Source organism: Pelodiscus sinensis, chromosome 6 (assembly GCF_052426305.1).
Source record: "Pelodiscus sinensis isolate ZL-2025 chromosome 6, ASM5242630v1, whole genome shotgun sequence".
Lineage (NCBI taxonomy): Eukaryota > Metazoa > Chordata > Testudines > Trionychidae > Pelodiscus > Pelodiscus sinensis.
The window spans coordinates 48,015,477-48,035,688 of record NC_143057.1 but is presented as its reverse complement, the minus strand read 5'-3'; the positions used below and the strand labels follow the sequence as shown (position 1 = coordinate 48,035,688).

At 38.8% G+C, this 20,212-nt stretch overlaps 1 protein-coding gene across 6 annotated transcripts in view; it reads left to right on the top strand.

Moving 5' to 3' along the window:
• The window catches only part of SHC3 (SHC adaptor protein 3), an 86,074-nt gene that overhangs the window by 23,781 nt on the left and 42,081 nt on the right, over window positions 1–20,212 (top strand). For all 6 annotated transcript variants that reach the window (XM_075931868.2, XM_075931865.2, XM_075931869.2 and 3 more), the window contains one exon: window positions 7,399–7,469. In XM_075931868.2, the coding sequence (XP_075787983.2) occupies window positions 7,399–7,469 (71 nt within the window). The remainder of the gene's footprint in view (window positions 1–7,398; window positions 7,470–20,212) is intronic.

Sequence of the window (20,212 nt, the reverse complement as noted above, 5' to 3'; positions counted from 1 at the left end):
CGTCACTTGTTAGCTGACTGCATTTATAATTGTTTTCTCCATTAAAGAGGAATGAAAAACTATTGTCAATAGTATTCAATGACCGTTTAAACTAGTGTAGAAGTACTATGCTGCAATATTGTATTATTTATTTGGAGCAATTTGTGACTCTAAAGTCACAGCTGAAGGGTCAAGTCTTATTCGTTGTTAAACTCTAAAGAAGACTTGTTTTCAGATTTTCAGTTCCATTTCTATTCAATTAATTTTTACGTTTAGTTTTTTGTTTGATCTAGAACATACGTTCTGTACAGATCTTAATGAAAAAAAAAAGAAAATGAGAAATTGCAATGAGTCAAAGTTTTGTGTATGATTACATATTGCTGTAAAATTTACAAGGGCTGTCAAAAAACTCTCACAACTCAAAAATATCAATTACAGTTAATCTCACTGTTAAACAACAAAATACCAACCAAAATGTATTAAATAGTTGTGGATGTTTTTCTTCATTTTCAATATTGATTTAAATTATGACACAGAGTACAAAGTGCTCACTTTTTATTGTTATTTTTTATTACAGATAAACACAAAAAGTAGTATTTTCAGTGCACTTCATACAAGTACTGAAGTACAATCTCTTTACTGTGAAAGTGTAACTTACAAAAATGTAGATTTTTTTCTTAGTTACATATGTTCACTCAAAAATAAAACACTATAAAACTTTAGAACCTACAAGTCTACTCAGTGCTACTTTTTGTTCTGCCAATTGATAAACAAATTTGTTTACATTGATGAGATATATTACTGCTTACTTCTTATTTACATTGTCAACAGAAAGTGAGAATGAGTGTTAACATGGTACTTCGGTATCTGGTGTTGCAAGGTATTTACTACCACATAAGCTAAACATTTGTATGCCTTTTCATGTTTCGGCCGCCCTTTGAGGGACATGCTTCCATGCTGATGATGCTCTTTAAAAAAAAGTTTCATGAATTAAATTTATGACTGAACTTGAGAAATAATTGTATGTCTCCTGCCCAGTTTTACCCACATTCTGCCATACATTTCATCTTATAGCAGTCTTGAATGATGACCCAGCACATGTTTGTTTAAGAACACTGTCACAGTAGATTTGACAAAATGCGAAGACGATTACCAATGTGTGATTTCTAAAGATAGCTACAGCGTTCAACCAAAAGTTTAAGAATCTGAAGTGCCATTCAAAATCAGAGGGATGGCATGTGGAGCATGCTTCCAGAAGTCTTAAAAGAGCAACACTCTTATGTGGAAACTAGAGAACCTGAACCACCAAGAAAGAAAATCAACCTGCTGGTGTGGTGGCATCTGACTCAGATGTTGAAAATGAACATGCATCAATCTGCACTGCTTTGGATAGTTATTAGGCAGAACCCATCATCTGCAGGGCTGCATATCTTCTGGAATGGTGGTTGGAGCATGAAGGGACATATGAATCTTTAGGTCATCTGATTAACTGGTATATAAATATCTTGCAATGCCATTTCTCCACAAAAGTTTAATAGCAATTGTTATAGATGGTTTATGTTATTAAGACATCAATAGTTTTACAAATATATTGCAGAAGTTTACTAGAAAGATCTACTATGAAGTATCATAAACATTTGAAACTAAGCTATGATCTGCTTGTGAAGTAAATGACCAAATGTATTTTGTGATGCATTCTCTCTCCTTTTTATGATCATTCTTACTAATTGACTGAATTCAGTCACTTGCAATGGCAAGTGCAATTACCATCAGTACAAATTAGTGAGATGCTCAACATAATAAATGTTCAGTTAAAATAACATTTTAAAAACATTAATTGCCAATATTCCTTTGTGGCTTATAGTCCAACTACACTTACAGTACAGCCTACCTAGACTACCACTCTGGAAACATAGCCAACAAGTTGTTACCTTTTAATTCTTATGTTTCCAGAGTAGTCTAGGTAGGCTGTACTGTAAGGCTGTGTCAACACTGGCATCCCTTCCGGAAAAGGGATGCTAATGTAGCACATCGCAATTGCAAATTCCACGGGGGATTTAAATATCCCCCGCGGTATTTGCATTAACAAGGCTGCCGCTTTTTTCCGGCTTGGGGATAAGCCGGAGAAAAGCGCCAGTCTAGACGTGATTCTCCAGAAAATAAACCCTTTCAAGTAGGAATAAGAGATCATCCGGAAAAGGGTTTATTTTCCAGAGAATCACGTCTAGACTGGCGCTTTTCTCCGGCTTATCCCCAAGCCGGAAAAAAGCGGCAGCCATGTTAATGCAAATACCGCGGGGGATATTTAAATCCCCCACGGATTTGCCTATTCCAAAGTGTCTAATCTGCATCCCTTTTCCGGAAAAGGGGTGCAGTGTAGACACAGCCTAAGTGTAGTTGGACTATGAAAAGAGACTTTAACAATGGTATTGCAGTGCACTAAGCTTATTGTTTCTCAATGATGTTGAGTAAAATATGCTCATTATACAAGATGTTTGTAAGTGCCAAACTTGGAAGCTCAACCTGGGACCTGAGAATCAGTCTGGGTTCTTTTCTTCTCATGTATTCTCACCAGTTGTATAGCATCTGCTGCCCAAATTAGGTCCTCAGTTTCACCTGGTCAGCTGTTGAGGCCTTTTCAAATTATGGCTTGAGTTGCACATGCATAATTCTGATGTCCAATTATGCACCGCCCTTGGGTGACATTTTCACAATCCTGTTGCTTTTTTAGCTATTAATGATCGTCTCTGCAGCTAGAATTTAGTGAAATATCTTGTTGATGCACAAAAAGATACTGAATCCTTTTCATTCACTATTAGTCATATTGGCTGTGTAGGGCTAATAAAAGTAAAATGCAGCACAAGCACAATTTGATAATGAAAATAAAGCGATATCACTTTACATACAAGGAACAGATGTGTGGTGAGTAAGTATGTGCCATTTTCACATAGTTACTTTCCAAAATAGAAATATACTTCAGGCCTGAGCATCAAGAATTTGTGCTACTAGTGAACTGATTACAGAATATATTCTAATATATTTTAGACCTTTCTTCTTTAAAAAATTGGATATATTTCAACAAGAAACCAAGAACATTAAAGCTAGTTCACATCACTGTAGAGCTAATATCAGTTCTTACACAAAAACTAAAGTATAGCAGCCTTTACATCTGTTAGGATCTGAAGGAACTGGGTTACATAAAAGCTCTATGTGGCCAATGCACATCTTATTTGCTAACACAACCATGCTATCTCTGATATAGTTTGTACATGGCACTACATTCTGTTGGTACAAACTATAATTTTGTGAGCTGCAGGACTTCATTAAAGACAATCATCTTTTTAAGCAAATGTTGCTAGTCTATTTTAGCTCATCAGAAAGATCTGTGTCCTACTAGTAAGCAGTGTTTCTTAAACTTTTAAGCCGAGGAACATCGGGGAAAGTAATTAAGCAAAAAAAAAAAAAGGCAGCCATTTTAAACTCTGTTGTTCTCCGCGGCACACCTCACCAGTGTTCCCCGAAACACAGTTTAAGAAACACGGCTGGTTAGTAAAGTATTGATGTCCCAGTAGCTCAGTTTCAGAGATTGGGAGTACTCGACCTCTTAAGATCCGCAAACTTTATAAGCATACTCTCTATGCCATTATCTAAATAGTTGATGAAGATATGAACAGAGCCAGTCCCCAAAGTGATCCTTGCAGAATCCCACTTGTTATGCCCTTCCATCATGACTGTGGACCATTGATAACTACTCACAGAGAATGGTTATCCAACCAGTTATGTACTCACCTGATAGTAGCCCCATATATGTTGTATTTCCCGAGGTTATTGATGAAAAAGTCATGTAAGACTGTATCAAATGCTTTACTAAAGTCTAATCTGTACCACATCTACCAATTCCCCCTTATCCACAGGTCTTGTTAGTGTATCAAAGAAAGCTATCGGGATGGTTTGACATGATTTGTTCTTTACAAATCCATGCTGACTGTTTATTATCATTTTATTATCTTCCGGATGTTTGCAGATGGATTCCTTAATTATTTGCCCCATTATCTTTCCTGGCACAGAAATTAAGCTGACTCTCTCTCATCTTCCATGACTTTTCAAAGATGATAGCTAATATCTCAGATACCTTCTCAATCAGCATCTTGAGTATTTTATGATGCATTTTATTAGGCCCCGATAACTTAGACACCTAACTTTTCTAAGTAATTTTAAAGTTTTCTTTTCCTATTTTATCTACATTTATATATCAGGTGGCCTGAAAGAAGTTCTCTGAGACATATGACCACTCTCTAAAATCTAGGCAGATATTTGCTTGGTTAGAATTCAGCAGCTTGCTTGCTAGTGGATACACCGTTCCAGAAAAATGAGATGTCATGTTTTGGGAGTTGTACTAGCCACCTTGTAGGTACTGAGCAAAAATTAAGGTGTTAACTTTGACTTGCAAATCCCTAAAGGTGCGTCTACACAGCAAAGTTATTTTGGGATAACGGCCGTTATTCTGAAATAACTATGCGAGCATCTACACAGCAATTCCGTTATTTCAAAATCATTTCAAAGTAATGAGAAGCTTATTCTGACCTCTGTAAACCTCCTTCTACAAAGAATAATGCCTATTCTGAAATAGCTATTTTGGAATAGGGGCTGTGCAGACGCTCCACTTCTGCTATTTCAAAATAGCCCCTCACCAGGGCCAGTCTAACTTGTTCCTCCCCAGTGCCTCCTGGGCCTCTAAATCGAAATAGCACATCTCTATTAGGGAAGCCTGCCTCAGACTAATTTTGGGCTTCCCTGCAGTGTAGACATGCTATTTTGAAATAAGCTATTTCAGAATAACTATCCTGGAATAGCTTATTCTGAAATAAATGTGCAGTGTAGACATAGCCTAAGTGGGTTGAGCCCAGTATATTTGAAAGAGTACTTTTTTCCATGCCAAACTGCCACTGTTGCTTGACAGAGGGGCTAGCCATCATTGGATTGTTCACAAGAACCCCAGAGCTTCAAAACTTTCTCTCTGCCTGTCCAAAATAATCCTATTCCAGGATGTGCTGCTAGGTCCACATGTTTTTCCTTAGTTATGAGGCATTGGAAAGACTCTAGGGCTATGTCTATATTGTGCTTTCTTGCACAAGAACATATGCAAGTGAGGCACGGCAATGAATATCACCGTGCCTCATTTACATACTTAATGAGCCGCCATTTTTGCACAAGGGGCTTTTGCGCAAAAAGGAGCAGTCCACACTTGCACAAGAGCCGTTCTGCCACTTATTTTCAGGCAGAATGGCTCTTGTGCAACAGGGGAGTTTTGTGCAAGAAGGAGCAGTCTACACTTCTCTTGGTGATATTCATCGCCATGTCTCATTTGCATACGTTTTTGTGCAAGAAAGCACAATGTAGATGTAGCCTAGATGCTTATAAGACCATCAGAATGTTTTAGCTGCTAGTTATAATATACACTAAGAATTGGGTGAAGGAATAGTCTGTTTTTATAACTGCATTCTAAGTCTTTCATGGAATGCCTGAAGCAAAAATAGGCTACTCTTTTCAATGATTGAGAGCACAAATTAAAATAAATGAAAATATGTGGTTTTTGTTAAGTTGACTATATCTTTTTTGTGGATCCTTGCCTGTATATTTCAAATGGATATTTTAGAGGCTAGTATTAGTGTTGAGGAGTGATTTGAGGATGACAGAATATATACATCTGTCCTGCTGTTTGCTCCCAGGACTTTATCTATACATTCTGGTGGTAGATAGTATTTACAGTCACCTTGTTACTTGAAAACATTAGCAGCCCCCATGATTTTATATTGCCATGCAGGTTTTCCATGATTCAGGATATGTCCATGTCTTTCTAGATTTTCCCCTTTTAGGTTATTATAAACTGGTAATCATGAATATGTTGTAGACCCATCAGGCATAATTTGTAGCAAATAGAAAATAAGTTCATTACAGTATGGTACATTTTATCATTGTTTATTCCTACAGTGTTATATGGATGTTTGCTTGTTAATTTACCTCTCAGAATTTGGTTCTAAATAATTCCAGACACTCCTCCATATGCCGCATCAAAGATCTTTAGCTGATGTAGTATAGCTTCATTGAGTTCAGTTGGTAACTTGAATGGGCTTTAGGTGTTCAGTCTGCAATAACATCAAACCATCTCCAGAGATACCTAAATATAAATTTAACATCTTAACTAGGTCAATATTGTCTAACAGCATTACCAACATTTTCACTCCTTATTGGGCTTTTAGAAGACATTTAGGAGTAATTTAGAGCTAAATAACGAATGCTGAGAACCAGGCATTGTGGCTGTAAACAAACTTCATGGGACCATGGGAAACTTGACGACATCCATGATAAGTGGATATCTAGCTAACTAAAACCATGCCAGACTAGAGAATGCTGGACTCAAAAGTTCAACCTGTACAATTACATGCTATCCTTTCAGTCACATCCATACTACTTTTTGCATTTGTCTGAAAGTGATCTATGTGGCATGACCATTTCCTAGAACATTTTTTAATTCCACTCTTTTATTTTCAGTTAGATTTTTTTTAACAGCAGGGCAGATTGTATTCAGACAGCCATGTGACAGAATCTGCTTGAGTGAGATGTTTCTAAATTTGCAGAATTATCTTTAGAACAATGAAGAGATGGAATTATCTTTAGAACAATGAATAGATGGCTGTCCACGAGTGTCTTTTCAGGGGGTTTCTGAACTGAATTTGAAAGCAGTTGATTAAGAGATTAACATGTTGCTTTTCACAGCATCTGTTTTATAAAGAACCCCATAGCGGTGACTATAAAATAGGTAGGAGTTTTGGGAAAAACATATAATGTAAACATCCACTTACTGCAATCACATGTGCAGATTTGATGTTTGCATTCTCAATTGTTTTTCTCACTGATGATGTCCTCTTTCAAACATCTGATTTGGGTGTAGTTATATACAGACGTTTCACATGCTATTGTATGCTTGACTTTTTGATAATCTGGCCCATAATATATGTATCTGATTATAACAAATTGATGATAGACATGACAATATCTTGGCATATTTTTCAATGTAGCCCCTTTATATATTGATTTGATTTGTACTTCTTTGAATATCTTCAAGTCTAGTAAAGAATATGAATGTGAATGAAGCACTAAGCAGTGCATTATGTACAGTGTATTGCAATGAGATTAGACATAAAAGATATGTTGACATATATCTATATTATAAATGATATGCAGTATTTATAGAACAGCCCTGTGACCTAGAGAACCTAGTTATGAAAAACTAGCTTACAAACAAGATAAATCAGATGTAAATCAAAGATTGTACAATAATGTTTATTGATTGATTGTATTTGCTCTTAGAGCTCAACAGTGCATATAATACATTATATTTTTTCTTTCTTTCTACAGTACTTGGGGTGTATAGAAGTCTTACGCTCAATGAGATCTCTTGACTTCAACACTAGAACACAGATTACAAGGTAAGACATTTTGCAAAATAATTCACATTGTTAACTCTTGTATTGTCTCCACACTGTTAAGCATATGACTGGAGAAGAGCAGATATGCAACAAAATATCTGGCCCCATTCTATGGCCCCATTCTTATGTTTCACATTTACCGTTAGACATTTTATATTAGTGTCATTCCAGAGTTACTTAAAGAGTATTTTCTGCCTGTTCTTCTGCCTTTTCAGGCCCAAATCAGCAAAGCATTTAAGTATGTATTTTACTGCATCCCTGTTCAGCACAGCACTTGTTTAAGTACTTATTTAAGCCCCACTGAAGTCAATGAAACTTAGCATGTGCTTACTAGTAAGCAATAAGGAAACATTTTACTGAATAGGGATGGACTGCAGAATCAGCTCTCAATGCCTGAAATACTAAAAAGCCTTCAGGAATTTTCTGTGTATAAATATTTTAATTTACCCCAAAAGAAGGGTAAATATTTTTTAAAACTAAAACTCTACAGGACAGAAAATATAAATGAAAATAAATCAGTAGAATGGCAATAGAAATAAATATAATCCTATTATTTGTCCAGGCAACACATAATAAAGAGTAAACATATACTGGATAGAGAAGAGAATTTCTAAGCACAGCATTTTAAAAAATGCATTGCTAAAGCAGTCTATAAAGATTATACTGCTTTTAAAACATTATCCATGAATAATTTTATTTATAAAGAGATTCTTTAGGAGGAAGTGCAGCACATGTATGTTTGTATATATTCTCATTTTAGGGCATGTTCCCATTTACTTTGAATCAAACCCTTACTGTAGCAAGATGCTATTGTCTTCTAGCATTTGGATAGTATAGCTTTCAAAAAAATGTAGCAAATCAGGTGTCAAAGATCCACAGACATAAATCATTCTGTTTGAAAAGAAAAACATAAAATGGGAGCAGTGGTGAAGATGGTTGGTTTTAGAATTCAGGGAGGTGGGTATGGATGGCGATTCTGGAAAATACCTTCTGATTTCTAGGGACCCATGGGCGGTGGATAACCTCACGGCTTGGGGAGGCAAGCTCTCCAGCTCCATCCCTTCTGGCTGAGGCCCCTTCTCTTTTGCCTATCCAAAGCCCAACACTCTCCTTCCCCCATGGCCAATGCTGGCCCTTCCCCCATGGCTGCAGCCTGCTCCAGCTGGCCCTGGAGTTCCAGAGAGCCAGGGGGTAGCGTGGCTGCCACATGCCCCAGCCAGTCCTGGAGAGTCAGGTGGTGGTGCAACTGCAGCCTGCTTTGGCTAGCCCTAGAAATCCAAGGGGTGGCATGGCTGGAGCCTGTCAGCCTCGGCCCAGAGGAGCCCAACCCCTCCCGAATCCAATCCTCTAGTTCTGAGCTCAGTTGGCTAGCCAGAGCCTTTGCCAGAGCCACAACTTCTGCACTGCTTTTTTTTTTTTTTTTTTTTTTAAAGCATGCTGGCTTGAGCTGAACTATCGTGAATCTGTGTACCCGAACTGGGAGACTTCTCCCAGCTGCAGTATAGGCATACCCTACGGATCCTTTAACTGGGTGCTCAGATACTATGATGAGATGGATGACAGAATGTTATATACTCCCATCAAACATTCTAGGCCTTAGAAGACATTTTGAGAATTTGTCTTGTAAGCTGTCCCCATAGTTTCTCTCTTTGTTTCTACAGTATTCACAATGATGGCCATTTAAAGTGACTTCCTGCTAGGCAGAATTTTAGTTCTGACACAGGTGGCACGTTTGTACTTACCTCTTGGATAGCTAAATGATACTGCTTTATAAAACAATTTGCAATACCTACTTGCTTTGGGATTTTACATCTGGATATGAGCCACTCTATAGTTGGTATACATTTCACTTGGTTTAGCATTGCTTTTTTTCCCTCCTGTAACTAGTTTTAAGACACACTCTGTCAGGAAAACTCAACCATATTTGCCAATCAAAAAGCAGTATAATCTGCAGTCATTTTATGTGAAAATGTCACTGCTCCAGTGGTCTCTGAGCACATGAATATTTTTGGCTTTAACTGTGAAACATACTTTTGGAAAAGGACATTGTTTTGTTGAAGTTGTAGGATAGCTGATCACATATGAGGCACTTTCTTGGCTCATATTCTTTTAACCACATGTAAAACATAAAAAAGTTGTAGGCAGAAAACCTTATGTTGCTCAGAGTTTCTGATTTTTTTTAATGATGCCAAGTAGATTCATTCCTTATCCATTCATAGGGTTTCATTGCAAGTCCACTGATGTCAGTTGGAATTTTTTAATCAGATGCTATCACCTGAATCTTCATTTCATGAATTTCACTGAGATTAGAAATGCCCCTGGCTTGGGTTACAGTTAAAGCAATCACCACTGCAATTTCATATTTCTCATATAAGCTTATTTTTTATTAGGAGGTCACATATTTCCCAAAATTCACCTATGAGCTTTAACCTTCATTGTAAAATGTCACATACACATCAACTGGTTCATGCTGATCTCAGTTACAAACAACAAACAAAAGTCTCTATTCAGTCACATTTATTCTAGGATTGTAGTAATTCTGTAATTTATCCATAATCGGTGCCAAATGCTCTGTGTCATTGTTCATATTCTTGTATAAACAGTGTGTAGCTGTGGTGCTACTGAGTCTTTCAAATGAGGCATTATCATTGCTTGCTTGTTAGCTGATTTCTCTGTCACTCCTTTGACCAGCGAGAATAATTTTAAAGTTTGAAAACCTTTTTGTAGTGGATCAGCAGCAGCAGGGATTGAAGCTGGGGCCTGTGATGTCTTTACTGCCTGAGCAAAAGAGGTCATGTTTAGTGAGCACTCTGGTGGTGAGAATATGAGCCCAGTCAGAATCTGCCAGGATTCTGGAAACATCTATTTTCTGGTGAACATGCTGAAGGCTTGTCACATGAATGTGTGCATAGACAGTTGCATAGTCACTAGAGATGTTAAGGGGTAACCTTACTGAGTGATGCTTATCGGTTAACCTGGTGATCCAGCTGGGCTGGAGCAGCCCCCTACTTGTAGTGTGACACAGTGGGCCTGGCTGGGTTAGAGCAGCACACTGCCTACGTTGTGGTTCAGTGGGCCCAGCCCAAGCAGCCCTGGCCATGGTGTGGCGGGGTTGCTTAGCCTGTCCAGAGCAGCCCATAGCATGGCCTGGCTGGGCTGCAGCTGCTCCCACCACAGTGCACTTGCTCAAGCCTGGCTGGGCCTGCCATGCCGTAGGCAGAGGACTGCTCCACCACTATTCGATTAAACATAGTGTTGAACCGGTTAACTTTTTAAATGATATCCCTAGTAGTCACTCCTAATATAACATTGACAGTTCATCCCATGTTGGGACTCCCCATTGCATACTCCTCTTTCTTGTGGGGCAGATTTTCAAAAGATTTCAGCTCTCACAATTAGCGCCAGATTTCTGAAGAGCTCAGCACCCAATTAGGCACCACCATAAGTGGCCACGTTTTCAGAAGAGATGAGCTCTTTTGAAAAATCTGACCCTAAAATTCCTTTTCCCAACTTTTGCCAAGATCAGTAATGAGTAGTAAGGAGAGGTAAGAGATTCCCGAGGAGGTGATCACAAGTAAAGGAGCCAAGGAGTAGTTTTATCTGAAGCACAAAACCCTAAGAGCTCAGAAAACTTAAATTCAATAGTACACACATCTATTGCATCTTTAAAATAACACCAAGAGGTGGAATGGGAGGGAGACAAAGTTCCTGGAGAGGGATCAGGTTAAAAGGTTGTGTAAATGTCATGTATTTGATAATATGCATTGTTCAGGTGTATAGAATTTATTTTTGGCCAGCTTGTGACCCATTCTACTGGCAAGCTTTTACTCTTAAATAGTCCTAAGGCTTGTGTGAATAAGTGCTCATCCTTATGGGTGAAAGGCTCAACAATCTTGCCCATAATCCAAGGAGAAGAAAGTTGTAATTCACTGGGAGCTTCTGTTGATCTCAAGAGCAAAAATTTCTAAGACAGTTTTTAAAATTATGCCCATGGTGTGTCACATCTAAGCTTTTGCATATGCAAAATCACAGAGTTGTCCATACCTGTTACATTGATGTTTGCTTGTGGAGAGAAAGACAGGTTCCTTTTAGTCAAATCGCAGAACTGAGAGTCAGGCTCGTAGGTTCTATAGATTCTGGCTTCTTGTGTCTCCTTGGACAAGCCACTTAATTTCTTTGGACCACAAAGGGTTGTGAGATTAAATAAATTAATGTTTGTAAAGTGCACTGAAATCTTTTGATGGAAAGGACTGTAGAATGTCAAACATTAATAATGCTGATTGAGATTTTAAAAGAGTTTGATGTCCAAACAGAGTTAGATGTCCAAATTTCATTAGAAATTAATGGGATTTAGGTCTACAAATCCCCTAGAAGGTTTTGAAAATCCCACCCATTATTATTAATGAGATATTTTTTATACTGAAATCCAGAATATGCTTGGGCAAAACTAACACATGAAAAACTGGTGAAACTTTTGAAGATCCAGATAAATATGATTTGCTTAGGGGTCTTTCTTTTCTTAAGATTAGTTGTGGAAAATATAAGCTATGGTCACTGTGTTTCACTTGACACTTTATGTGTCCAGCATTTAACTTGAATTGTTTATCATTTAAAAAAAATTAAAATGTTAAATATTTAATAGTTCATGTACTTTTCTCCTTGAGTGAAATCAATGAACAGCTGCTTCCATTTACTATACTAGTAGTAAAAGGGTATCAACTGAGTGCTGGCCAGAAAAAGGTAGTATTATATCATTTTGTGGGCATTGTTTATGGAGAAATGAATAGGTAAGTATGAGTTGTATGAGATTTTTCCTTGATTGTTATGAAATTTGAAGTTGCCAGAGACTTTTACTATAAAGCAAATATGAAAATTAGAGTGTTGTTGTATTGTCACTTGTACCTATTCTTCTGTAATCTTCATGTGAATCTTTGAACTTTTAAATGGATGTGCAAGCAAAAGTATCAGCAGATATAGATAATGGTAAAATAAAGCCAACTGAAATCACAGATTGCATAATTAACTATCCATTGGCAATTCTTGGCACACACATGAAGTAACGATAACTTGCCTGGGCAGCAGGATGAACAGAACTGTTCCATTTTCAATGTAAAGGAGGAGCAGCAGGCCAGACAACTGAACTAACTGCAGCTGGCAACTGGTCCTAAACTCACCATGACTCCTTCCACCATCGCCACTGAAAGAGGCCACCTTTAAAGTTTTTTGGTCAGGCCATTTGTGTCCTCAAACTTTTTATTAAAAAAAATTACCAGGTAAAATATTTTTGCCACACATGCAATGTTTACTGTTCATCTAATACACAAGTGTCTACATCTGTGTGCTTATTGTTGAATTTGTTATATTATAATGAGTTTTAGCTACCATGTTGCATGCATGAGTGTACTATACATTGGTCTGAATTATAATTGTGTTGCATGTACAGTTCGTCATACTACAGGTCTCTGGATTAAAAGGCTGCATGTTCAGTGTTGTTGTTAGCTAATCGAGTGAAATTAGTTTAGTGCATGCAGCATCTGAAAGTCATCCCACCATACTGAGTGAAACATTATGTTGCATGTTCTAAGTAGATCATAGGAGTGGAATAACTTATATTAGTGATGGGCCTGAATACAAAGCCAGATCCTAGTCCCCTATAGTGTGTGTAGAGATGAGATACTCCAAAAGGGCTCCCAAATCAGATTCAGATCTTGTGGTTGCATTCTACCTTCATAAGGGGCGGAACCAAAATCATAAATACACTTTTCTATCCAGCACCATCCCCCGGACTTTTGAAGAGGAGGTTTTCAAAATTCAAATACAAGGTATAGAACTAGGCTCAGGCCCACCACTAATTTTATTTAGGTGAAATTTCAGTTCATAGACTATTTCTTTACCTATTTTGTATTATTTACAGAAACTCATTGCCAACAAAGCTCACCCAAATGGAAGAAAAACATTGGAAAGGAAAAATGGGTCTACTGTAGCTTATGAAGAAACTTAGGTAACATATATTTTAAACAATAAGTCTTATATAGTCACTGAATTCCCTCCCCCACTTTCCCCATATCTTCTCACCTCTCAGCTACTTGGAAAATATACTACTTTTGCTTGGAAAGCACCAAGGCCCTATAGTTCAAGTGTACTTAATGGACCATGGAATTTGCAGTCTTGATGATATTGCTGGGAGTGTGCCACACACAGACTCCGATTGCAAGTGACCACATCACAGCTGTGTGTTGACAAAATGATGATGAAGAAGCTTTTTCTCTCCTTGTACAGCTACATGGGGCTGAGCTCTGGGGAGCACAGTGACAGCATGCTATTGCTCCTCTCCTCAGGGAGGAGACAGGAGTGTGCTTATAACACCAGGCAAGGGGAAGGAGAGCAATCTATACCACCTTTTATGAAAGGAGGAGCTTTGTTTCTCTTCTTGGGGCTCCAGAAAGACTTCCCCCTTCTCAGGTCTGAGATTCAAAATCCCTGTGTATCTCATGGTGTTCTTTACATAATCTGAGAATCTTCAGTGGAAGCCAGATTAGTAGTAGAAGTAGTAATTTATTAGTAATGAGTTTCATACCTGGAAATGTGACCAAGGGAACAACAGCTACTCATATGCACCCAGTAGCATGAATAATACCTGGGTAACTAGTAATTTATCATACCTGATACTTATGCTTAGGATATATCTATACAATGTTCATCTGTTGGAAGAAGATATGCAAAATCAGAGCTAATTTGCATATCGTCTTCTGATTGCGTTATCAGAAGAGGTTTTTTTTCAAAAGTGAAAGCAGTTTAGATGGGGAGGGGGTCCGAAAGAACCCTGTACACCTCATTTTTAAGGACAAAGGGTTCTTTCAAAAAAGGGGGTTCTTTTGAAAAAAACCCATCTAAACTGCTTTCACTTTTGAAAAAAACCTCTTCCAGTAACGCGATTGGAAGAAGATATGTAAATTAGCCCTGATTTTGCATATCTTCTTCCAACAGATGAACGTCGTCTAGATGTACCCTTAACAGAGTAAGAAATACTGATGGGGAATAATTTACATCTGCCCATTTAGCTCCCATAAAGTACCATGAAAATGTGTTAGACCAAACAGACTTTAAATGTACTTCCTTAATTTTAATGTATTATTATTATGGAAACCTATTTAGTAGGGTTGGAATAATTTGATTGACCTATGATATTTAAAAAATAATGAACAGAAGTGGACCATAATGATAATTTATTACATCTGGGCAGCCCTCTTTGTCTTCTTCTGCTAGGTTCTATGAGTAACAAGGAGATTCAGAGAGGATAGGTCGGAGAGATATTTGAAGACTAATTTGCCAAAGAAGTGAAGCTGTCAGCTCTTCCATGGATGTAGCTGCACCCTGCATTATCAGACAAAAGGCTGAGGAACCTGAGCAATTATTTTGGCTTTTCTTAGCAAAGATAAATAAATTCAGTTCGTGAATAACTGTTTTTGTATTAAGGTACAAAATGCAAAACATTTCCTGACTCTGAAATGTTATGAAAATACCTGTGTGTATGAAGTTTGGAGTTTGTGGCAACTGGGAGGTTAGCTAGAAAGAGAATAAAGGCGGTGAGACTGTCAGGTCTACATTTTGAAAGTAGAACATTTTACTGAAGCAAAAAAACCAAGAGAAAACTTGGGGACTCAGCTCTGTAGTTAGTGGGATGCAGAGGGGCTTTATTCCTGCTTTTAAAGGCAAATCTCAGTGAAAAGTTTACTGTGGAGTCATTACTTGACAATTAGGAGACTGTCAAATTGTTAACACCAGATGGGTAATGTGACCTCAGACACATGGGAAACACCGAGGTGTGGGCAAATTGAGTGACTTTTTAAAAATCATGCATAATTAGAATGCCACAAGAAATTCCAGTGAATACCACTCTCCAGGTGGCTTGTAACATCGGGGATAATATTCTACCAGCTGATGTGTGGAGGCGGCCCAGAGTCAGACCCCTATTACATGAGTTCATCAAGGCTGATCTAGTGTTGGACTCTCAGGCTATCAAACCCTTGTGGCTGCACAGGAATGGACCAATCGGTGAGGAATCACAATGTTGAAGAAGAGAAGATAACTAAACTGTGGAACTTGTTGTCTTAGGATGTTGCTAAGGCCAAGTTCTTCAGGCAGAAAAGAAGGGATTGGACATTTATATAAATAATAAGATGAGCCAGTTTTACAATTATCAATCCAAAACCAAGAGTTGTTGGAAGAATTATAAGAGCTCATGCTTTAGGGTTTCAGGCAATCTCTGTCTATTAATGATTAGTGGAAGAGTCACACGGGTTAAGTATCCCACATCTGCTTACCAGGGGCTCTGAAGCAGCAGGAGTTGGCTGCTCTTAGAGAAAGGAAACTAGATTAGATAAACTTTACTTTGCGTCTGAACTAGTATGGCAATTCCTTGTCTACTGTGAGCCAGTGGTTGAGCTAGGACTAGAACCTAAGTTTCTGTAGTCTTAGTACATTGCCTTGCCCACTGGTCTGTGCTTTTAGAGGCATGTTGGAATAGTGAATGATGACTTGCAAAGAAAGTTGGAGAATTATGGCTTCTTAGCTAAATTGATCTAGACTTTAAAATAGGTTCTTCCTTTAGTTTGTGGGCATCATTGCACTTACCTTCCAAAGCCTCAGCATTTTATGAAAAAGAGAATCCCTCTTGATGTGTACATGCAAATACATGCTTTTTGCGTGTACACTATATATGTACAAAAAAGGCATGCACCATATTAGAAGATTGTGTGAAAATATACCTCTTCTACTGGAAGGGCTTTTAGAGTCCATAAGATGTGTAAAAATAAAAAGGTCTTATTTTCAGAAATAAGCACTACAATGTGCACAAAAATGGATTTCTGTTCCTAACTGGTATTCACATAATTGTGCACAAAAATCAGATGTGTGTGGTCCCAAAATTGACCCTCTGTACTTGCAAAGGGTACTTATGCATACAAATTAGGTGTGTAATTGCATGCAGAATTCCACAAGACCTTTTCTGATTTTTTTTAACTAGCTTATTAGAAGTAAGTTTCAACTACAGTAAACTTCTGATAATCCGGCACCTTTAGGACCCAGGGGGTGCTGGATTATCAGATATGCCGGACTAACAGAAGGGGGGGCTATGAGGGGTCTGGGGTGGGGTGGGGGGATGCTATCCCAGACCCCCTCAGAGCTCTCCCTTCTGATAGTCCGGCTCTGCCCCAGGAGTCCCCAATTCAGCCGCTGCTGGTCAGTTTCAACAGTGGCTGAATCGGGGACGCCTGCAGCAGAGCAGCTGGGGTGCTGCTGGGTTGGTCCGGTAGCGCCGACCCTTGGCGCCACGAGACCAACCCGTCAGCACCCCAGCTGCTCTTGGGGACGCCTGGGGCAGAGCAGCTGTGGTGCTGACGGGTTGGTCCCGCAGCGCCGCTCCTCGGCGCTACTGGACCAACCCAGCAGCACCCCAGCTGCTCTGCCCCAGGTGTCCCCAAGTCAGCTGCTGCTGATACTGATCAGCGGCTGACTCCAGAAAGCCCGAGGCAGAGCTGCTCTGCCCCGGGCTTTCTGGAGTCAGCCCTGGTCAGTTTCAGCAGCGGCTGAATCGGGACGCCTGGGACAGAGCAGCTGGGGCGCTGCTGGGTTGGTCTGGTAGCGCCAAACCTCGGCGCTGCGGGGACCAACCCAGCAGCACCCCAGGTGCTCTGTCCCAGGTGTACCCAAGTCAGCTGCTGCTGAAACTACCAGTGGCTGATTCCAGGAAGCTGGGGCAGAGCAGCTCTGTCTCGGGCTTCCTGGAGTCAGCCGCTGGTCAATTTCAGCAGCGGCTGAATCCGGGACAGCTGGGATGCTGCTGGGTTGGTCCCGCAGCCCCGAGGGGCAGCGTTATTGGACCTACCCGGCAGCACTCCAGCTGTTCTGCACCCTGCTTCCCGGATTCAGCGCTGGTCAGTTTTAGCAGTGGCTGAATCGGGGAAGCTGGGGGCAGAGCAGCTCCAATGGTCTGGCTGCCCAGAGCACTTCCGGGTTCCTGATGGTGCCGGACCATCAGGAGCGCCGGACCGTCAGATGCCGGACCATCGGAGTTTTACTGTATATAAAATACTCTGTACTGCTTGTGCATAAAACTGTAGAATTTTCCAGATCTCGTAGTAGCTTAAACGACATTGATTTATAAAACTGCATTTTATTCTTATTTTATGTAGAATTTCGTATGCAGGTGAATAAATTCCTATAAAGGATTAATATCAGTGAAAAATACTGGTTATGCTAAGAAAGTCTGCCTGGTTTTTCCCCTAATAAATATGCATCCATGGAAGTTTGAAAATAACAACACCACTACACCAAATTAATGGATAACAAGTATCATTGGCAGTGAAGGTGTTAAAAACATCTATGCATTGTTGACATAGGGTGCTCTGAAATATTAAATTTAGAAAACATTTTTCAAATGCATATAGAAAACTCTGCAAGAGTAACAATTGGGCTAATCCTTTTGAATTACTATTGTGTAGTTCGATATATCTAACTATAAGTTATGTTACGTAGCTAATCAACTCCAGCGAGGTATTTCTCTATTTATTAGAGTTGATTATACAGTACTGATAGTGTATACAATTTATAAAATGTGACAAGAATGGAATGGCCAGCTTGTTTGTGTTTCCTCCTTACAGGTCTATCATAAACAGAGAGAATCCCCAATTGTAAGAAAAAAACTGAGAAGCTGAAGGGAAGAAAAAGAGAAATAGCTTTATACCATGCTGTATACGTTTACCACAACTTGTGTGCGTGTCCATATTCATCACCGCCAGCTGATTTTACAAATCCTCTCCTCCATGCTTTCTATGATTTAGAATAAGTAGGCCAATCCATATTCCTATTTTGTGTTCGATGTAACCATTTCACATCATTAGATCTTTTTACCCCATGTACAAGCAGCTCTGCTCCAGGATTATTCACTGTACCCTTGTAACACAAGACCTGTCCATCAGCCTTTCATCTTTCTCTTCTGTACTCTCAGTTCTATTTGCATTAGCTACTTTTTTATCCTCGTCTCTATCAGACCCCATCAGTTTGCCTCTTCACCTTTAAAGCACCACTAACTGTGATATGTGAGCACTAGCCATTAAGGCTTCTAACTATTCCTTTAATCATGTCAAATGCTAAAATGTTTGGTACCTTTTTTATAAGTGAACAAACAATATTCTGATTATTAAATATATTTCTGAAAGTTTATTTATGGCCTCTGTGGGATTTTTTTTCTGTATTAAAGTGTTATTTTAATTTAAATATAACCCTTGTTTCTCCTTAGCAGGTGGTAGCTACTGTAATTTGTTTATTAAAAGGACTGACAAAGAAAGACTGTTCAGAAATAAATGAGGGCAGACTTCAGAATTCATCCAGAAATATGCAGTTTTTTTCCTAAGTAAAGTCATTGCATGTTTTTTGCATACAGTAGTGTATAGACTTCTCTTTGTTTCTGTTTCTCGCCATTTGAATCGTTGGGTGTGGGATTCAGGCTGGCAAAGATAAAAATGGAAGTATGGGATAATGTGGATAGATGAGAAAAAACGGCAAGTTTTATGGCTGTGGCACACAAGCCATTTTATGTGTGCAAATTTCTAGTCTCAAAATTGATGTATCAGGTTTTTTCTTATAATTCAGTTAAAAAGTCAATGTCACTTTTACATGCCCATCTTCATTCCCCTCCACCCCCCAAAAATAGCTTCAGCACTCTCTTTTCATAAAACATAATCAATTAAACGAGTTAAATAAATGTAACAAATCCAAAACAAAGCAAGCAAGGGTACATTCATGTTATTGTGAAAACAAAATGTTTAATAAAGAAAGAGATTTCAGCTTCCTTAAGGCTAGAAGTGTGCACAAAGTATGATGTTTAAAGTTCTGAAAAACAAATAACAGAATTATAGACTTTTAAATGGAACATGATGCCAATGTGAAAGGCATGCTTTTCTTTCTCACAAAAATATCAGATCATCAATGAGGTAAGACTGGAGAAATGCAGTATCGCATACAGACAGCACTTCACTGGATATATTTGCTTGCTGAAATCTGAAAACAGATAGTGTGTTTTGTACTGAGAAAATGACGTCAAAGTATGACCGTCTGCAAAGCAGAAAATTGTTGTACAGATTTGGCACTCAGCATGTGGTCCTTGCAATCTGTGCAGAGGCAAAAATACTGATCTAGTGCTGCACTATGCAGTACGTGCCTCGTTACCATAATGGCATAAGGCATAGAAATGTTTGCACATATTTCTGAAAATCACTTTTCCATGTCAAGCAAGCAGTACATTTATGTCTAAATTTTCCAGAGTCCATGCCATTGATTAATCATGTGAATGTGCCACAAACTTGTATTTTCAGGTTTAGCTACATGTTTGTATGCACAAGTCCGGTAAGCGCACTCTCAAACAAGCAGCTGTCAGCATAGTTAATCTGCTTTGATATGTGCCTGTACAAAGAATTGTGGGTGCAAAATTGGAGAGCATGATACTTAATATGAGACTCAAATAATGAGTAAGGAAGTGGTTAAAGGGGAAATTACAATGAGCTATGCTAGAAAGAGAACAGTGGAATTTCCTGGTGGAGTCAGGGATCAGTCTTGGTCCAGTGTTACTTAACAGTTTAATTAATGACCTTGGCACAAAAAGTGGAAGTGATCTAATAAAGTGTGTGGTTATTACAAGGTTGGGAGGAGGCCTGGACTATCATTTAAGGAGATTTGGTGCCCTT